We start from the raw sequence: 21876 nt of genomic DNA on the forward strand, positions 1-21876 counted from the left end.
TGGCTCTAGCTGCATTTAGTGCTGGGGCAGACTAAACCATTTTGCGCCATTAAGGGATGAGAGGGGCCTCAGGGAGCTCCGACTGTATTTATTTATTTATTTATTTATTTATTTATTTATTTATTTATTTATTTTTTACACAAAGTCCAGTTTATACTGATTTATTCAGCCAATTTTAAAAGAGCTTTTGTGTGAGCTGCTCCCTCTGACTGGAACATTCTTCAGCCAGCACAAGCCTTCAGAGAACTGAACACCATTTGTCATTATACAGCTGTCAGTGTTTTTGAATGACATTTTGGGTTGGACTTATAGGATACATTTTCTGTTAAATTGTGATCCTTTTTTTTTTTAAATCCAATTACATATTTTCCAATGTATTTAGTTCATTTATTTAATAATTGTTTAATTAATAAATAAATGAATGAATGATATTAAAGATTTTAATTGGTAAATTGACCTGCACTTGTATAGTGCCTTTTCTGACCATTCAAAGTGATTTTAAATGGCAAGTCACATTAATACATTCACACACACATTCACACACTGGTGGCTGATGCTACCATACAAGGTGCTGCCCGCTACTCAGTCAGGAGCAGTTTAGGGTTCAGTATCTTGCTCAAAGATACTTTGACATGCAAACTGGAGGAGCTAGGAATCAAACCGCCCATTGGTGGACAACCTGCTCTTCCCTCTGAGCCACAGCCCCCAAATTTAAATTTCATTTTGGTTCATTACAGAACTACCACAGAAATGGACTCCAAGCCTTTTTTTTCATTCACTGGTTTAAGCTCGGCAGTAATAACTAATGCCCACAGCTAAGCTGTGACATTTCTCATTGCATTGATCTGACCAGTAACTGTTTTTTAAAAGTATTCCCTTCGAGTATGAACTGAGTTACCCCACAGTCATTTTATTTTTCGGATGGTTCTTTTCCTCTCATCAGATCCAATTTCAGATAGACCGGGATAAAGCAGGCCTCCCTCCCGCCCCCAACCCATGGCCGGCCACCGCTATAAAAGACAGAAACATCCACAGAGGCTGGTGGAGTCATGACGGAGAGTAGCAGGGCTCTGGAACGCATAAGGTGAGTACACGCTTAAAGATGCACAGGAGCTGGGGAGCTACGGAAAGTTGTGGGTCGGGTTGGTATTGTGACTGAGCTAAGTGATATTATGAGCCTATATGATATTGGGCAAATTGTCCTACTAAGAAACACTTTCTGTCATAAAATTGAGACGTAATCTTATAATATCTTAATATTATATTAATATGGTAAGTGCTATATCGTAGGCAACTGGACTTGCTTGCGTTTCTTGAAGACGTTTCGCCTCTCATCCAAGAAGCTTCTTCAGTTCTAAATGACTGAGAATCTTCACCGACAAATATATTAATATGATATTTTTTGCATGTTTACAAACTTAGTTTTAATGGCTTGGCTTTAGGGATTTTTGGATTTAATTGTTGTGACGGGTGGTTTGTATATTGTGACTATGAATGGTGGTGGTATGGTGGCTCACATTCTTTCATTGTTTTGTTTTTGTTTGTTTGTTTGATTTTTTTTTCTGGACAATAATTTGCATTGATGCCGCAGTTTAGAACTGTGAGTGACTATCTGCACCATAATAATAATCCATCAGAACAATTAAAAATAGACGAGATGAGAAAAACAAACATAGATTACTGTGCAGTTTGAAAACTGGAAGTTGTGATAGATATAAAGTAGGCTTATAGTTTTGTTATTTTGTCTTGTTATTTACGATCTAAAGAAGAAACAGACTTAGACTTTTGTTTCGTTTTCTGCTGTCTCAGGTCTATTCTTATGCTGATGGTATTTATTTGCTATTTATTTATATGTAGTCCTCAGGGGGAACTGCCCATTGGTCCGACAGCCCATTGGTTCGACAGCCCATTGTTCCGACCATATTAAACTCATTGTTCCGAAGTCCGTTCCGAAATCATCATGATGCCCTGTGGTTAAGGTCTGGTTAGGTTTAGGCACAAAAACCACTTGGTTAGGGTCAGGAAAAGATCATGGTGTGGGTTAAAATGAAAAAGAAAGTGACAAACACATAAGCCGTGAGCCTGCTCTACCTCAAGCCTTTCCCAGCTGACCCAGAGCCGGTCGCGGTGCACCATACGGCCGCCGCAAGCCGTTCAGCACCGCGGACCAATGACATGGACCCGTCTTCAGGTGGATATATATTTAGAAAGTTTGACCATGGGCTGCAACAAGTTGAAGCGACAGCCATGATAAAACATTGCTGTTTGAATTTATCTGTGATTTAACTTAACAAAAGGAAAAACTTTGGTGGGTTATATCATACCTCACCTGATTATTTTATACTTTTGTTGACTTTAAGGTGATGCTCTTATCTGACCTTTTGGATATGACCCTGCCTTTACTGATGCCGTAAAGGAAAGATGCAGGTTACCTGACCACCTGCAGCTACAAGGGGAGACCAGGGATAGTTGTAACAATGAGATAGTTGTAAGAGCACCACTTTCACCAAGAAGAAATGACGTATGAGTCATAATACATTTTTATCAGATGGCCACCTCTTTCCTGATCTTGCTCCTGAAATTTCATAGTTGTGTGAAGAAGTGTGGTGACGATTTTACAGGAAAAACACTGATTTTCAGGTGTGAAAATAATTTCTGAGACCAAGTCTATATTTTAATTAGTTCTGATGCTGTTGAAATTAGAATGATGTAACTTGTCAATGTATTCTATACAACGATTTGTATGATATGCTACAATTTTTTTTAAAATTATTATTATTATATACGTGGGATATGTATGATTTGGGTACATTGCTTTAAGTAAGAAAACACACAAAAAAGATTTGTGAGAACTGCCTGAACTTGTATTAGATTAGAGAGTAGTCTCTTAAGTAAAATGTAAGGTATGTTATCTTAAGTATGTTATGCTCTATTTTTTTTTTATTTATTTAGGCTGCTGCATTCAAATTTTTACTTAAAGTGAAGAGTGAAAAGAGACATTATCAGCACAAAGTACATTTACTCAACATCTGCTCATGGTGGACTGTTCATTTCTTATATAATGCTGGATAGTTTAATGAATATATCATATTTTAATTGTTATATTTTGTGAGCAAATCCTGAATCTTCAATGTAACCAGTAACATATCTCAGCAGTGTTGGGCAGTAGCGTCACTACAAGTAGCAATGTTACAATTTTTTTCTGCATTTCTCAGTAGCATGGTGGTAACATCACTACTTTCTGCGTCAATAGCGTTTTTTTTTTCTTTTCTTTTTTTTAATTGGTGCAAAATTCACACAGTGGTGACTTATCAGGTACAAAACAAGTAAACACAAATTAAACAAAAACAAAAAACAAACAAACAAAAAGGGTGTATATACACAAACACAAGGACAGAAAGAGAGAATAGGGTGACATACAGAGCTTGAGTAGGTATAAATGTACAAAACATAGCAGGATGCTGTGGATTGTGGAGCAGAAGAAGAGGTGGAGAATCTCCCTGCTGACTCCAAAAGATCTAAGTCGAGTAGATTCTCTGCTGCACCTTGCTGCATACGTGATCCACATGATGTGACCAGGAGAGAGCACTGTCCACATACACTCCCAAATATCTAAAGAATGAGGACTGCTTTATGGATTTGTTATGAATGATGACCAGGGCTGGTGTGAACTGTGTGGATCCAAAAATGACCTCCTCTGTTTTGGTGGAGTTTAAGATGAGGGCATTCTGGCTACACCATTGGACCACTGTGTTCACACTATCAAAATAGGGGTCTGGTTTGTCCCCCTCCATCATCATCCGTCATCCGAGAATTTGATCAGATATTGATTGGTCATGCTGATGATGCAGTCATTGGTGTAGATGATGAATAACAGTGGTGCGCTGGCACAGCCTTGCGGAGTGCCAGTACTGGTTGTGAGTGGGGGGGAGAGAATGTGTTGTTGATTTTGACCAACTGTTGTCTGTTAGTGAGGAAGAGTTGTACCAATGAATGAGACATGGATTTATCTCTAACTGGTGCATTTTGGTAAGCAGTAAGTCCGGTTTGATTGTGTTAAATGCTGAGGAGAAGTCAATAAACAGTACTCTGGCATAGGGTCTGCTTTTTGTTGTACCCAGATGCTTTGAGACCAGATGCGTGAGGGTGGCTACTGCATCTTTAGTACTGCGCTTGCGCTTGTAAGCAAACTGGTAGGGGTCTAATTTATCCTGAATTAACTGAGAAAGCAGATGGGAGATGATTTTTTCCGGTGATTTCAATAGTACAGAGGTAAGAGCCACAGGTCGATAGTCGTTATACTCTTTGGGACATGTTTTCTTAGGGAGTGGGATTATATGGGAGGTTTTTAAATGCATCGGCCACCTGTCCTACTGTGATTTCCACTCTGTCATCACACTGTGTGAATACTGATTTCAGCACATCACTGCAACTCTCTACAGTCCCAGAGGTCTCAAACCTGGTGGAAAAAAGTGTTCAGCTCTATAGCAGAGGCCGCCTCACTGGTTGCTGCCATTAGATTGTGTCGTTTGATGGGTATACCTGCCATAGTTTTCATAGTTTCCCACATTTCCCTGGGGTTGTCTGCCTTAAAATACTCCTCTAGATGTCTCCTGTGAGTGACCTTTGCCCTCCTGATTTTGTCTCTCACCTCCTTGCCCCTCTTTAGCAGGTCCGATTTGTCCTTATTTTTGAAGTCTATTTTCCTCTGATTCATTTCTTGTTTAATGTCTTTGGTTATGTAAGATTTGTTGCTTATCCAGAGGTTTACTGCTTTTTAGTTTGGTCCGGTAGGTGAGGATGAGATACAACACATTGTATCTCCACTGTCTCTCAGATTAACTCATATCGCAGCGGTGCCTGGACAGCGTGACGTGTGTGGTTGTGCTGCTGCCGTGGTCCTGCCAGATGCCTCCTGCTGCTGCTGTTATCATTAGTCATTAGTCATACTTCTACTGTTATTATACACATATGACTATTGTCACACATGTATACTGCCAGATATTAAGACATACTTTCAACATATTGTACCACAGTAGCCAGAACTATAACTATAATATTATTACTTTCAATAATGTTGTTGTAAGCTACTGTCATTACCTGCATCTCTCTCTCTCTCTCTCTCTCTCTCGCACGTCTGTCCGTCCTGGAAGAGGGATTCCTCCTCAGTTGCTCTTCCTGAGGTTTCTACTGTTTTTTTTCCCCCGTTAAAGGTTTTTTTTGGGGGAGTTTTTCCTTATCAGCTGTGAGGGTCATAAGGACAGAGGGACGTCGTATATTAAGGTCTTCTCCAGGTTGCAGGTATTAAGATCGCCCAGAACTATTGTGGGGCCGTCAGGGAATTGTTGTTGCAGGTTACACACACTGTCTGCTATTGAGGCACGATGCGCGTCCTGATGCCTCCCTGTCTGCCTCGCTTCCTCCTCCGGGCTGTAGGTCTGCAGGGGTTGCCGCAGCTGGGAGCTGTCGACCCGGTCCACCTCTCGATTTATCCTGCCAGTCGTTTCAGATCATCCGGTATGTTGTCAAGTAGTCCGGGGCTGGGTGTCATTCGGCCTGCCAGGGCATGAGTGTATTCCAAGTGTAAGTCACTGGCTTTTCCACATTACGCCGGTGTGCCATGCTGACAGCATCCCACATGTCAGGTGTTTGCAACAAACACAGTCCGATCAGTCCAATAAACAATAAAATTTGCTTACACAAAAACATCCACATGCTGCTTAGAATCCAGTTGAGAGGTACACAAACAGACAAAAAATCAAAATACACTAAAACACACGAAACACGCCAGATTACTAGACAGATTACTAGGAAAGCAAGTCGCCAGTTGAGCAGCGCCATCGTAATCCTAAACTTTGAGGGATCACGTCAATAATAATAATTATAATAATTAAAGCTGCAAGCAGCGATGAACAGGCCCTCACACCTTTATGCAACTCGGGGGTGCTGGCAGGACGTTGGCTGACACGGCCGTTTACTCCTGTCACAGTCAGACACAGCACACAGGAGTGAGATGGCATATCCTGAGATGGCCTTTTTCATATTTTGTACCACTTCAGGGAGCTGGAGAATACACTAATGATACGTCATGTTTTTCTACATCAAATATTGACCACAGCATTTTAATTTTAGGTAAATCAGAAGATAATTGTTTGAAAAGACCTACTTCCTGTCACCACTAGGTGGCACGCTGAGCATCAGGAAATATGGTCCCATAAATGTTTTCAGGGTAAGACTAATATGAATCATGTGAAGTTTGGTGGAGATGGGACCATTTACACCAAAGTTATAGCAATTTTGTTTTTCATGGCAAGACCTCAAAATTCAACGTTCCGCAGTGGGTGTGCCATTCAACACTGGGCAGATCCTGTTATAACATTTGGTCACAACGTAGTCAGGCTCACATAAACCAAGTTTGGAGCCAATCTGATTAAATCTGTAGGACAAGTTCGTTAAATCACAAGATGTGTGAAACGCCAAAAATAACCACGAAATTCAAAATGGCCGAGTTCCTATTGGATTTAGGCAATGGGTCTTTGTGCATCTGGGCATGATACAGGTATGTACCGATTTTCGTGCATGTCGGTGAAACATGCAGCGGGGGCTGCTCGTTAAGGGGCGTGGTCATACCATTTAGCCACACCCATCGACAAAACTCATGTCACATGTCCAGGCCTAGACTCTTAATGAACTTGTGAAGTTTCAGGCAGATTGCGCACTGGTACTAGCAGTGATCAATGAATCCCTCTAAGTCCTCCAGACTGAATGGTGTACGGTATCATGTTGTGTTGGCTGGGTGTGAACCAGCGTACCAGTCAAGGCCCCCTTTCCCAGTTGTGATGTACCTTAGCGCTCTACAAAGGTCTCTGAGATATACCTTAGCTAAGGAGTTTCTTTTCCTATGAGTGTTTCCCAAACTGTCCCTTAGCGGGTGCTCGTAAGGAGAGCTGGTAAGATACATTGGAAGTTGGAGCTGTCCTTCACCACGGTGCTGAAAGTGTATTAATCAATGCTGCATGCATTGACTGATTTCATATAAAGGTAAATAAATGACGTAATATAAAAAAAGTATTGCCATAATAATTTTACCTTCACCAAATATTATATCATAATGAGGATATGCCTTTTACAGAACATCTGCTCATCTATTTGAAGCCTCGTCCACACATAGGCTACACGGGTATTTTTAAAAGCAACGTTTTAAAACTAAATTTCCGTTCAGACGAGTGTTTTGTGTGTCTTAAGTCTGAAGCAAGTATCCACGTTTCATTGTGTGTGTGTGTGTGTGTGTGTGTGTGTGCTGTAATTAATTGCAGGTGCATGCGATTACCAATTTACTGTATTGCACACTGGGATTGGTTCATGTAGCCTATATAAGCTCATGGGTAGCTGCACATATGTGCGGCATTGTGACAGAATGGCTGAGAAAGAATGGCGCAAGAGGGTAGTGACCTTCACAAAGGAAGAACTGAAGGTGATACTGGATGAGGTGGGATTGTTCAGTGTGCTGTGTGTGTTGTTCAGATGTTTTCACAATGGCAGTTCTAACAAGGCAAAGGCTGCTGAGTGGGCCAACATTGCCCAGAAAATGGCTGCCTCCGGCTCTGGTCCACCCAGACAGTGGGCCGTGGTCCAGAAGAAGTGGCAAGACTCCGCCAGTTTGGCCAAAAGGCGAGGGGCGGCAGTTCGCCGAGAGGCTGCCAAAACCGGTGGTGGACCCAGGGCTGCTCCCACCCTCACCCCGGAGGAGGAAAAAGTCCTCTCAGTCATAGGCCACACAGCCTACTAAGGCATCATGGGGGGCATTGATGTCTGTCCACCCCCCACTCCCCTGCTGTGGGGGGCCTCGCTACCCTGAAGTTCCTCGTGCTCTGGCTCTCCCCCCGTTCCACACGACCCCCCTGCTTGAGAGGTGCCTGCAGAGCCTCACATATCAGAGGTGGGATGCCGTGGACGGTGACGCCTTTGGTTCAGTTGATTGAGCGCAATGATATGCTGCAATGCAGCCATAATTTTGTCTACAATGAAGCAAACAGAGGCGACGTGCTTGATCGCCTATGTAGCTGGTGCCACCCACGTGATTAGCTTCCTAAATAAATAAACCTATATATTCATAATATTCAATATTCATTATTATTTTTCATGAAGTTAATTTTAAACTAATGATAGAATTTGCACAAGGAGTCTAGATGTGAATTATACTGCAACTGTCCATTTAAAAAGCATAATTTTGGCCTAATAAAGCTAAAACTGTGACAGGATGAACGGAGTGCATCACTAAGGAACAACTTACGAGTGGTTCAGACTGCGCTTCTTAAGATATACCTTTCAGAAGATATATCTTCACTAAGGAGACTCTGGGAAACAGCCCGTAAACTTAAGGGAGACCTTAAAATACAACTTACGATGCACGTAGCGCTATGAAGGCTCTGGGAAACGGGGCCCAAGTTGTTTTATAATATTTTGGTGATCTCAGCACATCTTGCACTGATCTTTCCTCATTTTAAACCGCCATGCTGCCACAGCTCACTAACACACACACTGTGACACTGAGCAGACAATGCAAGACATTACAAACCTCAGAGACAGAGGGTCAGCTCAGCTGCTCTGTGTGGGGGATCACAGCAGTAGGATGTCTTGACTCATTACTTAACTTAGGCAACAGAGTTGCATTTTGGATACACTTCACGTGAGGCCAGAGCATCTGACAGGTACATGGTGATGGAATAACACTGTTCCCACTTAAATCAAAGGGACAAAGAAACAGCTATAATCTAGAATAAATCCAGTCTGAGGCTCAAGATGAAAGAGATAGGCAGTATCATGTGAATCACACACATGAAATCCGTGAACCGTGGTGATGTTCCTGTGTCTTATTGTAAACTTAAACCTTTAACCTTCTTTTGTTGTAAGATTAACAATTGATGCGATATTAATATGTGGCAAACTGTGGGAATAATTCAAATAATTCAAATATCTAAATGAAAAGATCATGATCAGTAATTATCTTAATGGTTAATGGGGCATTTATCTGGAATGGTCCCGAGTTTGAATGTTTATTTGATTATGTACAGGCCTGGATTAAAGGGCCAGTGTGTAAAATGGGTTGAAAACAGTGACATGTAGTGTTTAGATTCTAGATTGCAGCGCTCGCTCGCATGTGCTTACCCCTCCTGTCTGCAAAGTTACGGTGGCCTCCGAGGACCAAAACACTTTGGAAAAATGGCGTCATCCGCGACGGAGAGCAGCGTCTCTGCCGGTAACATATCCGAACCAACAAGCAATGAGGTGAAGATCTAAACCATATTACGATATGTTATAGGTCATCTGTGAGAGGTTAAGAGTGTTTTATTCCTAATTGTTTTGGTAACCCGAGCAAACATTAGCGCAGTAATGCTAAATAAAGTCATGGCACAGTGTGGCAAATAATCATTAGGTTGGTAGGATAACCGTTAACGTTACATATTATAATATGCGTTTGCAGAGTGATTTTCCACAGGAGACAGGGAGAGAAGGGAGAGGACGGAGAGGGAGAGGGAGAAGAGGAAGACGAGGGAGAGGGAGAGGCAGAGGAGGAAGATGAGGGAGAGGAAGAGGTGCAGGAAGAGGAGGAGGGGAGGATGTTATGCCTGTTATGCCTTTGACATAAGACTAAAACTTTCGCAAGTGTTTTACAGTAATAGCTCTACCTGGAGATGATGTAACGTTACCAACTCTCCTCCTCACTCCCTATTTGTCGAGTCCAACACGTAACGCTATTATACTACGTGCTGACAAATAGTAGCATTTATTTTAGTAGTTTACCTGTCCAGCAGAAAACATGCCACTTCAGCGTCGGATTGAAACCCTTTGTCCTTCATGAACCCCCTCCATCGCTGAAAAACATGACCGATGTTTATTCTCTGCCGCCGCTTGTCCCGTTTTCTTTGCCCCTCTTTGCATCTTCTTTTCCTCGCAGATGACGGTTCGGGTTCATTCTCTCCTGTTGCGTATTTAGTGTGGTCTATTCGCAAACTTTATAACCACAAAAATCTTTTCACTACTCTCTATCGACGAACTACTAACACTCTCTGCTGTTTCCTCCTCCTTCTTCCTTCCTTCCGCTGTCTTCTTCGTTGGTTTATTTATACACGCGAAACGCGTTCTCTGGCTGGCTGGATTGTCCGCTCGGGCTGCCGTACATACATGGCGGCGCAAGATGGCGACCTCTCTAAAGCAAGGCCCTTGCTATATACATATATGCTGTGATATATATATATATATATATATATATATATATATATATATATATACATATTAAAGCATAATTATAAGGCTACGAAAACCAAATGAATTTTATTTTATAGTAATTATACATTTATATAAACATTATTAATGGGTAGAATATTCAGATTCAGATTCAGATTTGACAATAAACCATGCCAAATATTACACACTGGCCCTTTAAGGTTCCTCGACCTCAGGGAAAAATATGAGTTATGGGCAACCTCTCACCCTCTGTCTCTCCCACTCTCTGTGCATTTTGTATGTATTAGTTCTAATGAATGATCTGGAAATGAGAGTGTAGCAAATGATAACGGCAATGAAGGTTTTAAATCTAGATGTGAAATCAGGACCCCTTAAGAATGGGTAATGCCGCTGTTACATTAAGTCTCCTGTCATTTAAGTTAATCTTGTGCTTTTGTGGTGCATACATATACTTCTGCACTGGCTTCAATTCTCTGAGGTTGCCCCTGATTTAAAGGCGCTGTATGTAAAAATGTGGCCAAAACGGTTACTGCACTCAAATTTAAAATACTGCCGTGACTCGTGTCCGCCCCTCCCTCCCCTACAGATTTGAGGTTGCTGGACAGCGGCACGCTGGAGACTGATTTGTTTGCCCACGGGTGGCTGCCGTGGCAGGGCCACGTTGCCGCGTCCTTGATCTTCGGTTTTCCAGCGAACCGTTCAAGCAAGTCCGGCTTCTCTGCTGCTAACGCTGCTGCCAGGATACAGCTTAGGAGCTGTATCCTGGCAGCAGGATACAGCTGCTTGCCGTGCTGCTGTAGCTCAGTCGTAACTGTAACTGATGTTGAGACTCTACTGACTGCATGACTGGTAGACAGCGGTGGGTGGCGCAACAGGCCAAAACTTAAATTCAAAACATAAACATGATTTGCGGACTGTAAAAATGTTTTCTAAATGCAAATATTCTGGCTGTACTATTGTTGTCCGTGAGATCAGTATGTTATATGAACATTAGTCCTTAGTCTCTGTGACATATTAGGATGATTTTACGACTATTTGCTTTAGATTTCTTACATATAACTCCTTCAAAATATAAACGTTCTGTCAAAAGTAAAATAGAATATAAAGTGGAATATCATTTATTTGTCATCGTCACATGTACAACGAAATTGTGCCACCTTGTCAGGGCATCAACTCATAAAACTATATCATATAAAACCATAAGCAGCATTAAAAAGAAGACAGCTAAAAACAACTCACAGCATACATTCTCTCCTCTGTCATTTGCACAGTCCCTTTTTGCACTAAACACCTTTTATTGCCTTCTTGCTTTGTTAAGTGAAGTTATTGCAATGGGTAGAAGCTGTTTCTGAATCTGTTTGTCTATATCGTCTGCCTGATGGCAACAGTTCAAACAGGGAATAACCAGGGTGTGAAGTGTCCTTTATAATGTTCCAGGCTTTTCTGAAACAACAGGAACTGTGCAGTTCTTCCAGAGAGAGGAGAGGGCAGCCGATGATCTTCTGAGTTGTGTTTATGATCCTCTGGAACTTTTTCCTCTGAGTCACTGTGCAGCTGGTGTACCACACACACATACAGTATGTCAGGATGCTCTCAATAGAGCATCGATAAAAGGACACCAGCAGTCTCTGGGTGATGTTGTTCCCCCTGAGCACCCTCAGGAAGTATAGTCTCTGCTGGGCCTTTTTCAGCAACTCAGAGGTGTTCTTGCTCCAGGTGAAGTCTTCCTCAATGTGGACTCCCAGGAAGCGCAAGTCAGCACCCTCTCCACACAGTTCCCACTACTGAGTAGTGGTGGAATGTCCGTTTTCTTTTTCCTGAAGTCTATTACCAGCTCCTTGGTTTTTGAGGTGTTAAGGAGCAGGTTATTCTCCTTGCGCCACACTGTCAACTGCGTGTAGGCGGACTCATCCCCCCCAGAGATCAGCCCTCCACAGTGGTGTCGTCCATGAACTTGATAATGGTGTTGTTGAGGTGGGCGGGGGAGCAGTCTTTGGTGTAGAGGGTGTAGAACAAGGGGCTCAGCACACAGCCCTGTGGGGACGCGGTGCTGACGCTGAGGGGCTGCTGTGGACCATGGAGGGTAGTGTGGCTGCCTCTGGTTGCTCCACCTCAAAGCAGGCAAAGAAGAGGTTCAGCTCGTCTGCCAGCACAGCATCCCCTTCAGCAGCTCTGAGGTTGGTCCTGTAGTTGGTGAGATGCTGAACACCTTGCCACACCTGCCTGCTGTTGTTGCTGTCCTGGACCTCCTGGGTCATCCAGGGCTTCTGGTTGGGGTAGATCCGGATGCGCTTGTCCACTGTGACACTGTCTATGCAGTTCTTAATGTAACATAAAACACTGTCTGTGAATATCTCTGGGTGTTCAAAAACGTCCCAGTCGGTCCTGTCAAAGCAGTCCTGCAGCTGCTGAGAGACGCCATTCAGCCATGTCTTGACAGTCTTTGTAATGGTAGGAGCAGTTTTCCTGAGGGGGGCGTGTGCAGTGATTAAAAGTAGTCATGTAGTCATGTAGAAGTCCAATAGCTGACGCTAATGCTATTGCGTCCGGTGGAATGTCAGTTATAGACCTGGGTCTGGGCAGGACAGCGTCTAGGTCTGGACACAAGGGGGACACATTTTGGTCATTTTGCTAACAGGGGGGGATGGCCCTTAAATCACCTACTGAAGGACAGCATCACTGCTTTATGGCTGAAGCTCTTTTTAAAACAGACTAATGACTGATATTTTCTGCGCCTGGTAAGAGCTGACTGGATATTTTGTAAAGTGGTCCAGAGCATTGCTTCTGCATGCTTAAACACCTTCAGGGTGTGGCACAATGCCATTGCAGCATAGTTCTGCCTCTTTTGTATCTAACACATAACATATAAACATACATAGACAGTGTTACTCTATCAACACTAGATGTGGAAGACAACTGTGATTTCTTTCTTAATTTAGTGATTATAATCCTCCCTCATACCTTTTTTCCCCCCTTTATTGATCTTTGTCCCCCCTTCATACTTTCCAGGAGGTGCTGCTTCACTTGCTGCACACCACACTTTCAGTTCTGGTCTCCATCCTGCTGCCCTCAAGACAAAATAATGACTGCTTTCAAGGGCATCTGGACTCAGGAGTTCTGGCGCTGTGTGGGTGCTGAGTTCTTCGCCATGCTGCTATTTGTCCTGCTCAGCCTTGGGTCAACCATCAACTGGGGGGCTGCTGAGAAGGATCCCCATCCCCCTGACCTGGTACTCATCTCACTCTGCTTTGGTCTGACTATTGCCACCATGGTGCAGTGCTTCAGCCACATTAGTGGTGCTCATATCAACCCTGCAGTCACAGCAGCCATGGTGGTGACCAGAAAGCTCAGTCTGGCTAAAGCTGTCTTCTTCCTGCTGGCACAGTGTACCGGAGCCATAGTGGGGGCTGCCATTTTGTATGGCATCACCCCAGCCTCTGTTAGGGGTAGCATGGGCATCACCACGGTTTGTCCTTTTTTTTTTAATTAGTTAATTGTTCACTGCTTGTTTCACAGTAATTATTGCCACAGGACTTCTCACAATACTTTGCTGTCTCAAAGGTAATTCCAAGAAAATAATCTCAGTTAATCTAGTTTTCATCTAACATCAACAGAGATCACAGGATCAGTTCTGATTTTCTAATCCTGAAAGTAGTGTTTAGCACAAAAAGACTATCTGAAGGTTATATCTTTACCAGAGCAGCTGGAGGATATCAGACTCACAAGTCAGCAGGTTAGTGTTAGGCCAGAAAAATGCTGGTAAAAGTCTAATAACTTCAGGCAAGGTCCGCTTAGATTAAATGGACTGCAATACAAGTGAAATAGCAATGTGTCCTCCATGTCTTATATTTATATACAGATCACATTTTAATGCAAGGTATGAGTTATTGAAATCTGATGATGTAATTCTTTGCTGCTGTTGTGTTTCCATCACAGGTAAATATGAGCATTTCTGTGGGAAACGCATTGGTTGTAGAACTCTTCATCACCTTTCAGTTGGTCTTCACTGTGTTTGCCACTTGTGACAACAAACGCAGTGACCTCAAGGGTTCATCTGCTTTGGCTATTGGCCTGTCTGTGTGTATTGGTCACCTGTTTGCTGTAAGTACACAACACTTGCCCAGCTCTTCCAATGAATGAATAAACAGAATAAGATAATAATGTAGAATTACAAAGGGAGCTCAGTATCACATCCATTCATCATAAATGGGTCAAAACACTGCTCTCATACAGCAATCACACTTGATGGCATCTCTTGCCTTACGCATTATGAATGTTGTAGCAACTCATGATGTAATAATGGCTGATAATGTAATAACGCTTCATGATGTAATAAACAGAAATGTAATAAAAGTTCATAATGTAATAATCGGCTCATAATGTAATAAAATCATGAGCGTATAACGTAATAACAGCTTTGTGCATAATGTAATAATGTAATAACTTATTACATTATGGGCCTTACTGGCGTCGCTCATAATGTAATAACAGCTTATAATGTAATAATGGCTCATATTGTGAGAAAAAGTGTTGCATTATCATCATTTTTAGGTCAAAACTGCACACACTGACAACGAGAGTGCACTTGTAATGGCTCATAATGTAATAACTTAAATGTAATAAAAGTTCATAATGTAATAAAATCATGAGCACATAACGTAATAACGGCTTTGCACATAATGTAATAATGTAATAACCTATTACATTATGAGCCTTACTGGCGTCGCTCATAATGTAATAACAGTTCATAATGTAATAACAATTCGTAATGTAATAATGGCTCATATTGTGAGAAAACTGCTGCCTTATCATCATTTTACATCTTAAAGGTGCAAATAAAGCAAACGGCATGGGTTTCAGCGCATAGTAAACTAAACTGGTGAAACCAAGAATTATGTAATCGTAATTGCATTCTCATATTTTATTATGTAAGATGTATAAAGTTGAGCCACTAGGTGGCACCCGTGTTAGGTATTTTGGGCCTTTGAGAATGCCATGCTCATTTCCACTGTCTGATTGTTCCAGGTAAGCAGTTGGTGGAAAGTTTAAATACTATGACGGATGAAGACTGCTGCATAAGTATTAGTGGGTTATACAGAGTGACTGGACGCAATAGTGGCCCTGCGTCCAATATCAGGCAGCTCTTCAGCCAAAATGCCAGGTGGATTACAGCCTGGATCGTGACTAAACATATATCCTTTGGATGGGTCCATATTAAAGACATTCACTGGAAGAAGTAAAGTTTTCTTTTTTTTTTTAAATCCCATTCACTTGTTAAGCCTTGATCTGAGTGAACACTGGCACAGTCACTGACAAATGGAGCCCTCTGGACTTGATTTTTGTTGGCAACTATGATTTATGGTTATGTATTATTTATGCATATTGTTTAGTTAAATTTATTTGGACTTGTGTTTTTACTTGGGTGTCCTGACAGGCTGTGTTCACATTTTAAGAACTTTTGAGCTGGTCCATTGTTATTACATGGTTCTAAAACACTCTTCTCATTCTTGCACAAGTTCCAAAATAAAGTAAATTGAATGAATATGTTACGCTGCTATCATGTATTTAACTTAAGTAGTAGGAAAACAATGCTTATTACAAGTCTTTATTAAACTGGCATTAAGACCAACAATAAAATAACAGCAACATTTTGACGGGAAGGTCTTCACTAGGTTGTATGGAAGGAGAGAGTGTTCACTTACTTTTTTGAAAAGACCAATCTTAAATGTGTTTTTATTGTAGAAGTTATTGTGTCCTGCATTTATTGTAGCAATAGTAAACAAAGGAAATGCTCTTTTAAACTACATGAACTACAGTCCCCCTCCTTCTTCCCTAATCCACCCTCTTCTCCAGCTGGCTTTTGAGTTGGTTACTGTCACGCCATCTATAAACAAATCATAGTCAAACACAAACATAGACCTCTGCCCTTAAGTGCACTCTCGTTGTCAGTGTGTGCAGTTTTGACCTAAAAATGATGATAATGCAACACTTTTTCTCACAATATGAGCCATTATTACATTATGAGCTGTTATTACATTATGAGCGGCGCCAGTAAGGAACTGAGAGATGTTTTTTTTTGTTTTATTGTGACGAAGTTACAAGCATTTGAAAATGGCAGGGGGGTAAAAATGACCCCTTGACAGTGTGTTAAACCATAATCTTTCTCTTACCTGAACTAAAAAGTTTCAACACTGTCCCATCCCAAGTCATTACATATCGCCACTTTGTCAGTGGACTTGAATGTCTACAAAGTATCATCCTGCTGTTGATATTCTGGGACACTGCAACAAATGATGTCAATGATGGGATGTCAACAAAAGCACATGGTTAGGTTTAGGCAACAAAACCATGTAGTTATGTTTTGGCAACTAAAGCACATAGGTTAAGGCAACAAAATCATGTGGTCAGGTTCAGGTAACAAAAGCATATAGTAAAGTCTGAGCAAAAAAAGCTTATTTTTAGGTTTCTGTAACAAAAGCACATGGTTAAGTGCAGGCAACCAAAGCATGTAGTTAAGTTTTGGCAACAAAAGCACATGGTTAGGTATAGGCAACACAAGCATGTACTTACGTTTTGGCAACAAAAGCATGTGGTTAAGTTTGGGCAACAAAGGCGCATGGTTAAGTTTAGGCAACAAAATCATGTGGTTAGGTTAGGGCAACAAAATCATGTGGTCAGGTTCAGGTAACAAAAGCATATAGTAAAGTCTGAGCAAAAAAAGCTTATTTTTAGGTTTCTGTAACAAAAGCACATGGTTAAGTGCAGGCAACCAAAGCATGTAGTTAAGTTTTGGCAACAAAAGCACATGGTTAGGTATAGGCAACACAAGCATGTACTTACGTTTTGGCAACAAAAGCATGTGGTTAAGTTTGGGCAACAAAGGCGCATGGTTAAGTTTAGGCAACAAAATCATGTGGTTAGGTTAGGGCAACAAAAGCACATGGTTAGGCTTACGCAACCAGAGCATGTGGTTAAGTTTGGGAGACACAAGCATGTGGTTAAGTTTGGGCAACAAACGCATGTGGATAAGTTTGGGCAACAAAAGTGCATGGTTAAGTTTAGGCAACAAAATCATGTGGTTAAGTTTGGGAGACAAAAGCACATGGTTAGGCTTACGCAACAAGAGCATGTGGTTAAGTTTGGGAGACAAAAGCATGTGGATGGTTTGGGCAACAAAAGCATGTGGATAAGCCTGGGAAACAAAAGCACATGATTTGGTTAAGGCAACAGAAGCATGTGGTTAAGTTTGGGCAACAAAAACACATGGTTATGTTTAGGCAAGAAAAGCATGTGGTTAAGTTTGGGCAACAAAACCACATGGTAAGTTTGGGCAACAAAAGCGCATGGTTAGGTTTAGACAACAAGAGCATGTGGTTAAGTTTGGGCAATGAAAGCATGTGCATAAGTTTGGGGGTAACATTTTATTATAAGGTACACAAAATTAGAGGATTATGAGGAACTAATGAGGAACTAATGTGTAGTTACTGAGGAACTAAGGTACACAAAATTAGAGTAGTTACTGAAGAACTAATGAGGAAGTAATGAGGAACGAATGAGTAGTTAAGTAGTGAAGCTAAGCTTCATCATTAGTTCCTCATTAGTTCCTCAGTTCCTCATTAGTTCCCCATTCGTTCCTCATTAGTTCCGCAGTAACTACTCATTCGTTCCTTATTTGTTCCTCATTAATTCCTCAGTAACTACTCTAATTTTGTGTACCTTAGTTCCTCAGTTAACTACTCATTCATTCCTCATTAGTTCCTCAGTAACTACTCTAATTTTGTGTACCTTACTGTAAATCTTACCAGTTTGGGCAACAAAAGCACATGGTAAAGCTTAGGTAACAAAAGGACGTAATTAAGTTTGGGCAACAAAAGCATGTGGTTAGGTTTGGGCAACAAAACCATGTGGTTAAGTTTGGGCAACAAAAGCATGTGGATAAATTTGGGCAACAAAAGCACAAGGTTAGGTTAAGGCAACAGAAGCATGTGGTTAAGTTTGGGCAACAAAAACACATGATTAGGTTTCGGCAACAAAAGCATGTGGATACGTTTGGGCAACAAAAGCAGTTTGTTAGGTTTGTGCATCAAAAGCATGTGGTTAAGTTTGAGAGACAAAAGCATATGGTTTGGTTTAGATAATGAAAGTATGTGATTCTGTTTGGGAAACAAAGGCACATGGTTAGGTTTCAGCAACTGGGTTTTTTACAACAAAAGCATGTGGATACGTTTGGGCAACAAAAGCACATGGTAAGGTTTAGGCAACAAAAGCATGTGGTTAGGGTTAGCTTTAGGCAAAAGAAAGCATGTGGCTTAGTTCTGACAACAACAGCACATGCTAAGGTTTAGGCAACAAAAGCATGTGGTTAAGTTTGGGCAACACAAGCACATGGTTAGGTTTGGGCAACAAAAGCATGTGGTTAAGTTTGGGCAACACAAGCCCATGGTTAGGTTTAGGCAACAAAATCACATGGTTAGGATTGGGCAACAAAAGCATGTGGTTTGGCTTGGTCGACAAAAGCACATGTTAAGTTTGGGCAAAAAACGCACATGGTAGATTAAAGCAACAAAAGCATGTGGTTAAGTTTGTGCAAGAAACGCAGGTAGTTAGGTTTCAGCATCAAAACCATGTGGTTAAGTTTGAGAGACAAAAGCATATGGTTTGGTTTAGACAATGAAAGTATGTGATTCTGTTTGGGAAACAAAGGCACATGGTTAGGTTTCAGCAACTGGGTTTTCACAACAAAAGCATTTAGTTAAGTTTTGGCAACAAAAACACATGGTTAGGTTTAGGCAACAAAAGGATATGGTTAGGATCAAGCAACAAAAGCATGAGTTTTTCAGCAACAAAGGCACATGGTTAGATTTAGGCAACAAAAGTATTTGGTTGGAATTAGGCAACAAAAGCACGTGGTTAGATGTGGGAAACAAAGGCCCATGGTTAGGTTTTGGCAACAAAAGCATTTGGTGTAGTTTCATAGACAAAAGCACATGGTTAAATTTAGGCTACAAAAGAAGCGATTAAGTTTTGGCAATAAAAGAACATGGTTAGGTTTAGGCAACAAAAGTATGTTGTTAATTTTGGGCAACAATGGCACATGGTTAGGTTTAGGCAACAAAAGCATGTAGTTAAGATTGGGCAACAAAAGCACATTTAAGGTTTAGGCAACAAAAGCATATGTTTAGGATTAGGCAAAGGAGTATGTGTTTAGGTTTGGTCGACAGAAGCACATGATTAGGTTTAGGCAACAAAAGCATATGGTTAGGTTTAGGCAAAAAAAAGCATATGGTTAGGTTTAGGCAACAAAAGCACATGGGTAGGTTTAAGCAACAAACACGTGTGGTTAGGGTTGGGCAACAAAAGTGCATGGTTAGGGTTAGGCAACAAATATATGTGGTTAAGTTTGGGCAACAACAGCACATGGTTAGGTCTTGGCAACAAAAGTATGTGGTTTGGATTAGGCAACAAAAGCATGTTGTAAATTTTGGGCAACAAAGACACATGGCTAGGTTTAGGCAACAAAGGCACATGGTTAGGTTTCATCAACAAAAGCATGTAGTTAAGATTTGGCAACAAAAGCACATGGTAAGAATTAGGCAACAAAGGCATGTGCTTAGGTTTGGTCACCAAAAGCACATGGTTTGGTGCAGGCAACAAAAGCAAGTGGTTTAGTTTGGGCAACAAAAGCACATGGTTAGGTTTAAGCAATAAAAGCATGTGGTTAAGTCTTGGCAACAACAGCACATGGGTAGATTTAGGCAAAAAAAAAAGCATGTGGTAAAGTTTGTGCAAGAAACCCACGTAGTTAGGTTCAGACACCAAATGACATGGTTAGGTTTGGGCAACAAAAGGATGTGGTTAAGTTTAAGGCAACAAAAGAAGTAATTAAGTTTAGGCAAAGAAAGAACATGGTAGGGTTTAGTCAACAAAAGCATGTGGTTAAGTTTCGGCAGTAAAAACCACAGTTAGGTTTAGGCAACAAAAGCATGTGCTTAAGTTTAGGAACCAAAAGTATGCGTTTAGTTTCAGGCAACAAAAGCATGTGGTTAAGTTTGGGCAGCAAAAGTTCATTGTTAGGTTTAGGCAACAAAAGCATGTGGTTAGTTGTAGGCAACAAAAGCATGTTGTTAAATTTGGGCAGCAAACACACTTGGTTAGGTTTATGCAAGAAAAGCACGTAGTTTCGTTTTGACAATTACAGCACGTGGTTAGGTTAAGGCAACAAGAAACGCACATGGTTAAGTTCGTCAACAAAAGCATGTGGTTATATTTGGGCAACACACTTGGTAAGGTTTAGGCAACAAAAGCATGTGAGAACCAAGACATTAACAAAAGTACATGGTTAGGTTTTGAACTAAAATGTCACGGTTTGGCTCATCATCCATACAGGAAGTGAGCGTGGACCTCCTGGGTAAAAGTCCCAGCTTTGTTGAACCTATCCACCTCCACTCCCACCCACCCTATGAGGACTTTACAGCTTTTTATATTCCGTAGTCAGGGTACAGCGTTTAATTTCATAAAATGTAGAGAACGAATTCCTGTCATATTCAGTGAAACCAAACAATACTTTTTTTCCAAAGTCATGTAAATTGAGGGTAGATATCAATCGCAATGAATTGTGACAGTTTTCTCCATAGTGGTTTAGACTCCCCTTAGAAATTACAGCATTATTGTTACATGATTACATTCTTGTCTTTCTTATGAAACATTTTAAAGGATATCTCTTTGACTCAAGAAAAGCCTAAGAAGCAATGACCAGACTAAATATTTTAAATTATTATAAACTAACATGATAAGCAAGAAGGTGCATTACATTGTCTTAGTAAAAAAGTTGATGAATTCCCTTAATTTTATTCTTATGGTGCCATGAAAAATAAGTCAGCTGTTTCTGTTGCATCTAACAGTTGAGAATGATTGCCATTTTCTTTAAAACCTTTGAAAAGTGAAACAAATCCCGAGGAGACAGCCTGAAAGACAAGTACTGTCAAGTCAGTTACACATAAACACAACTAGAGTTGATCCAAAGTGCTTTCCAGTCAAGGAAGATGGGTTAGGATCTGCCTCAATAAAGGTTTATGTGTTTAAAGAAATAAAATGTGCATCGAAAGCAACAATACATAATGTAGTACAGCAGTAACAGAGAGAAGGCAAGACTGAAAATAAAAATGCTAACCAACATGAAAAAATCAAAGAAAAAAAGAAAAAAATGGATGTTAGGAGACAGAATAAAACTACCGTGATGAAAAAAATCTAAAGTTGAAATAATTAAATAGGAATATATGTATTAGCAGTGAGAGGACAGTAGACGTAAGTTAAGAGGGGACTTGGGGGACAAAAGCCTCGGGGCAGTCCCAAACTGAACTAACAGCAGGTGAAAAAAAGATGGATATTTAAATTGAAAATTAAAGTTGTCAGTGATGGAACAGGAGAGCCTGAGAGACCTTAGACCAGCAACAAAAAAAGCTCAGTCACCTTTGGTGGTATGAGTGAGGTACTGAGAGGAGTTGTAGTGAGGATGACCTGAGTGACCTGGAATATGGTATTAGCAGGTCAGTAATGTATTGTGGAGCTCATCCATTTGAGGTGTTCAAAACAAATAGCTTGATTTCAAAACCAATTCTGTATTTTACT

At 41.0% G+C, this 21876-nt stretch overlaps 1 protein-coding gene across 1 annotated transcript in view; it reads left to right on the forward strand.

The window, feature by feature from the left end:
- The first annotated feature begins 1068 nt into the window (after positions 1-1068).
- The window catches only part of LOC125896482 (aquaporin-4-like), a 29625-nt gene continuing 8817 nt past the window's right edge, over positions 1069-21876 (forward strand). The window contains exons 1-3 of the mRNA XM_049589109.1: positions 1069-1084; positions 13258-13714; positions 14185-14349. Of these exons, the coding sequence (XP_049445066.1) occupies positions 13331-13714; positions 14185-14349 (549 nt within the window). The 5' untranslated portion in view covers positions 1069-1084; positions 13258-13330. The remainder of the gene's footprint in view (positions 1085-13257; positions 13715-14184; positions 14350-21876) is intronic.

The sequence above is a fragment of the Epinephelus fuscoguttatus genome, linkage group LG10 (genome assembly GCF_011397635.1).
Source record: "Epinephelus fuscoguttatus linkage group LG10, E.fuscoguttatus.final_Chr_v1".
NCBI lineage: Eukaryota > Metazoa > Chordata > Actinopteri > Perciformes > Serranidae > Epinephelus > Epinephelus fuscoguttatus.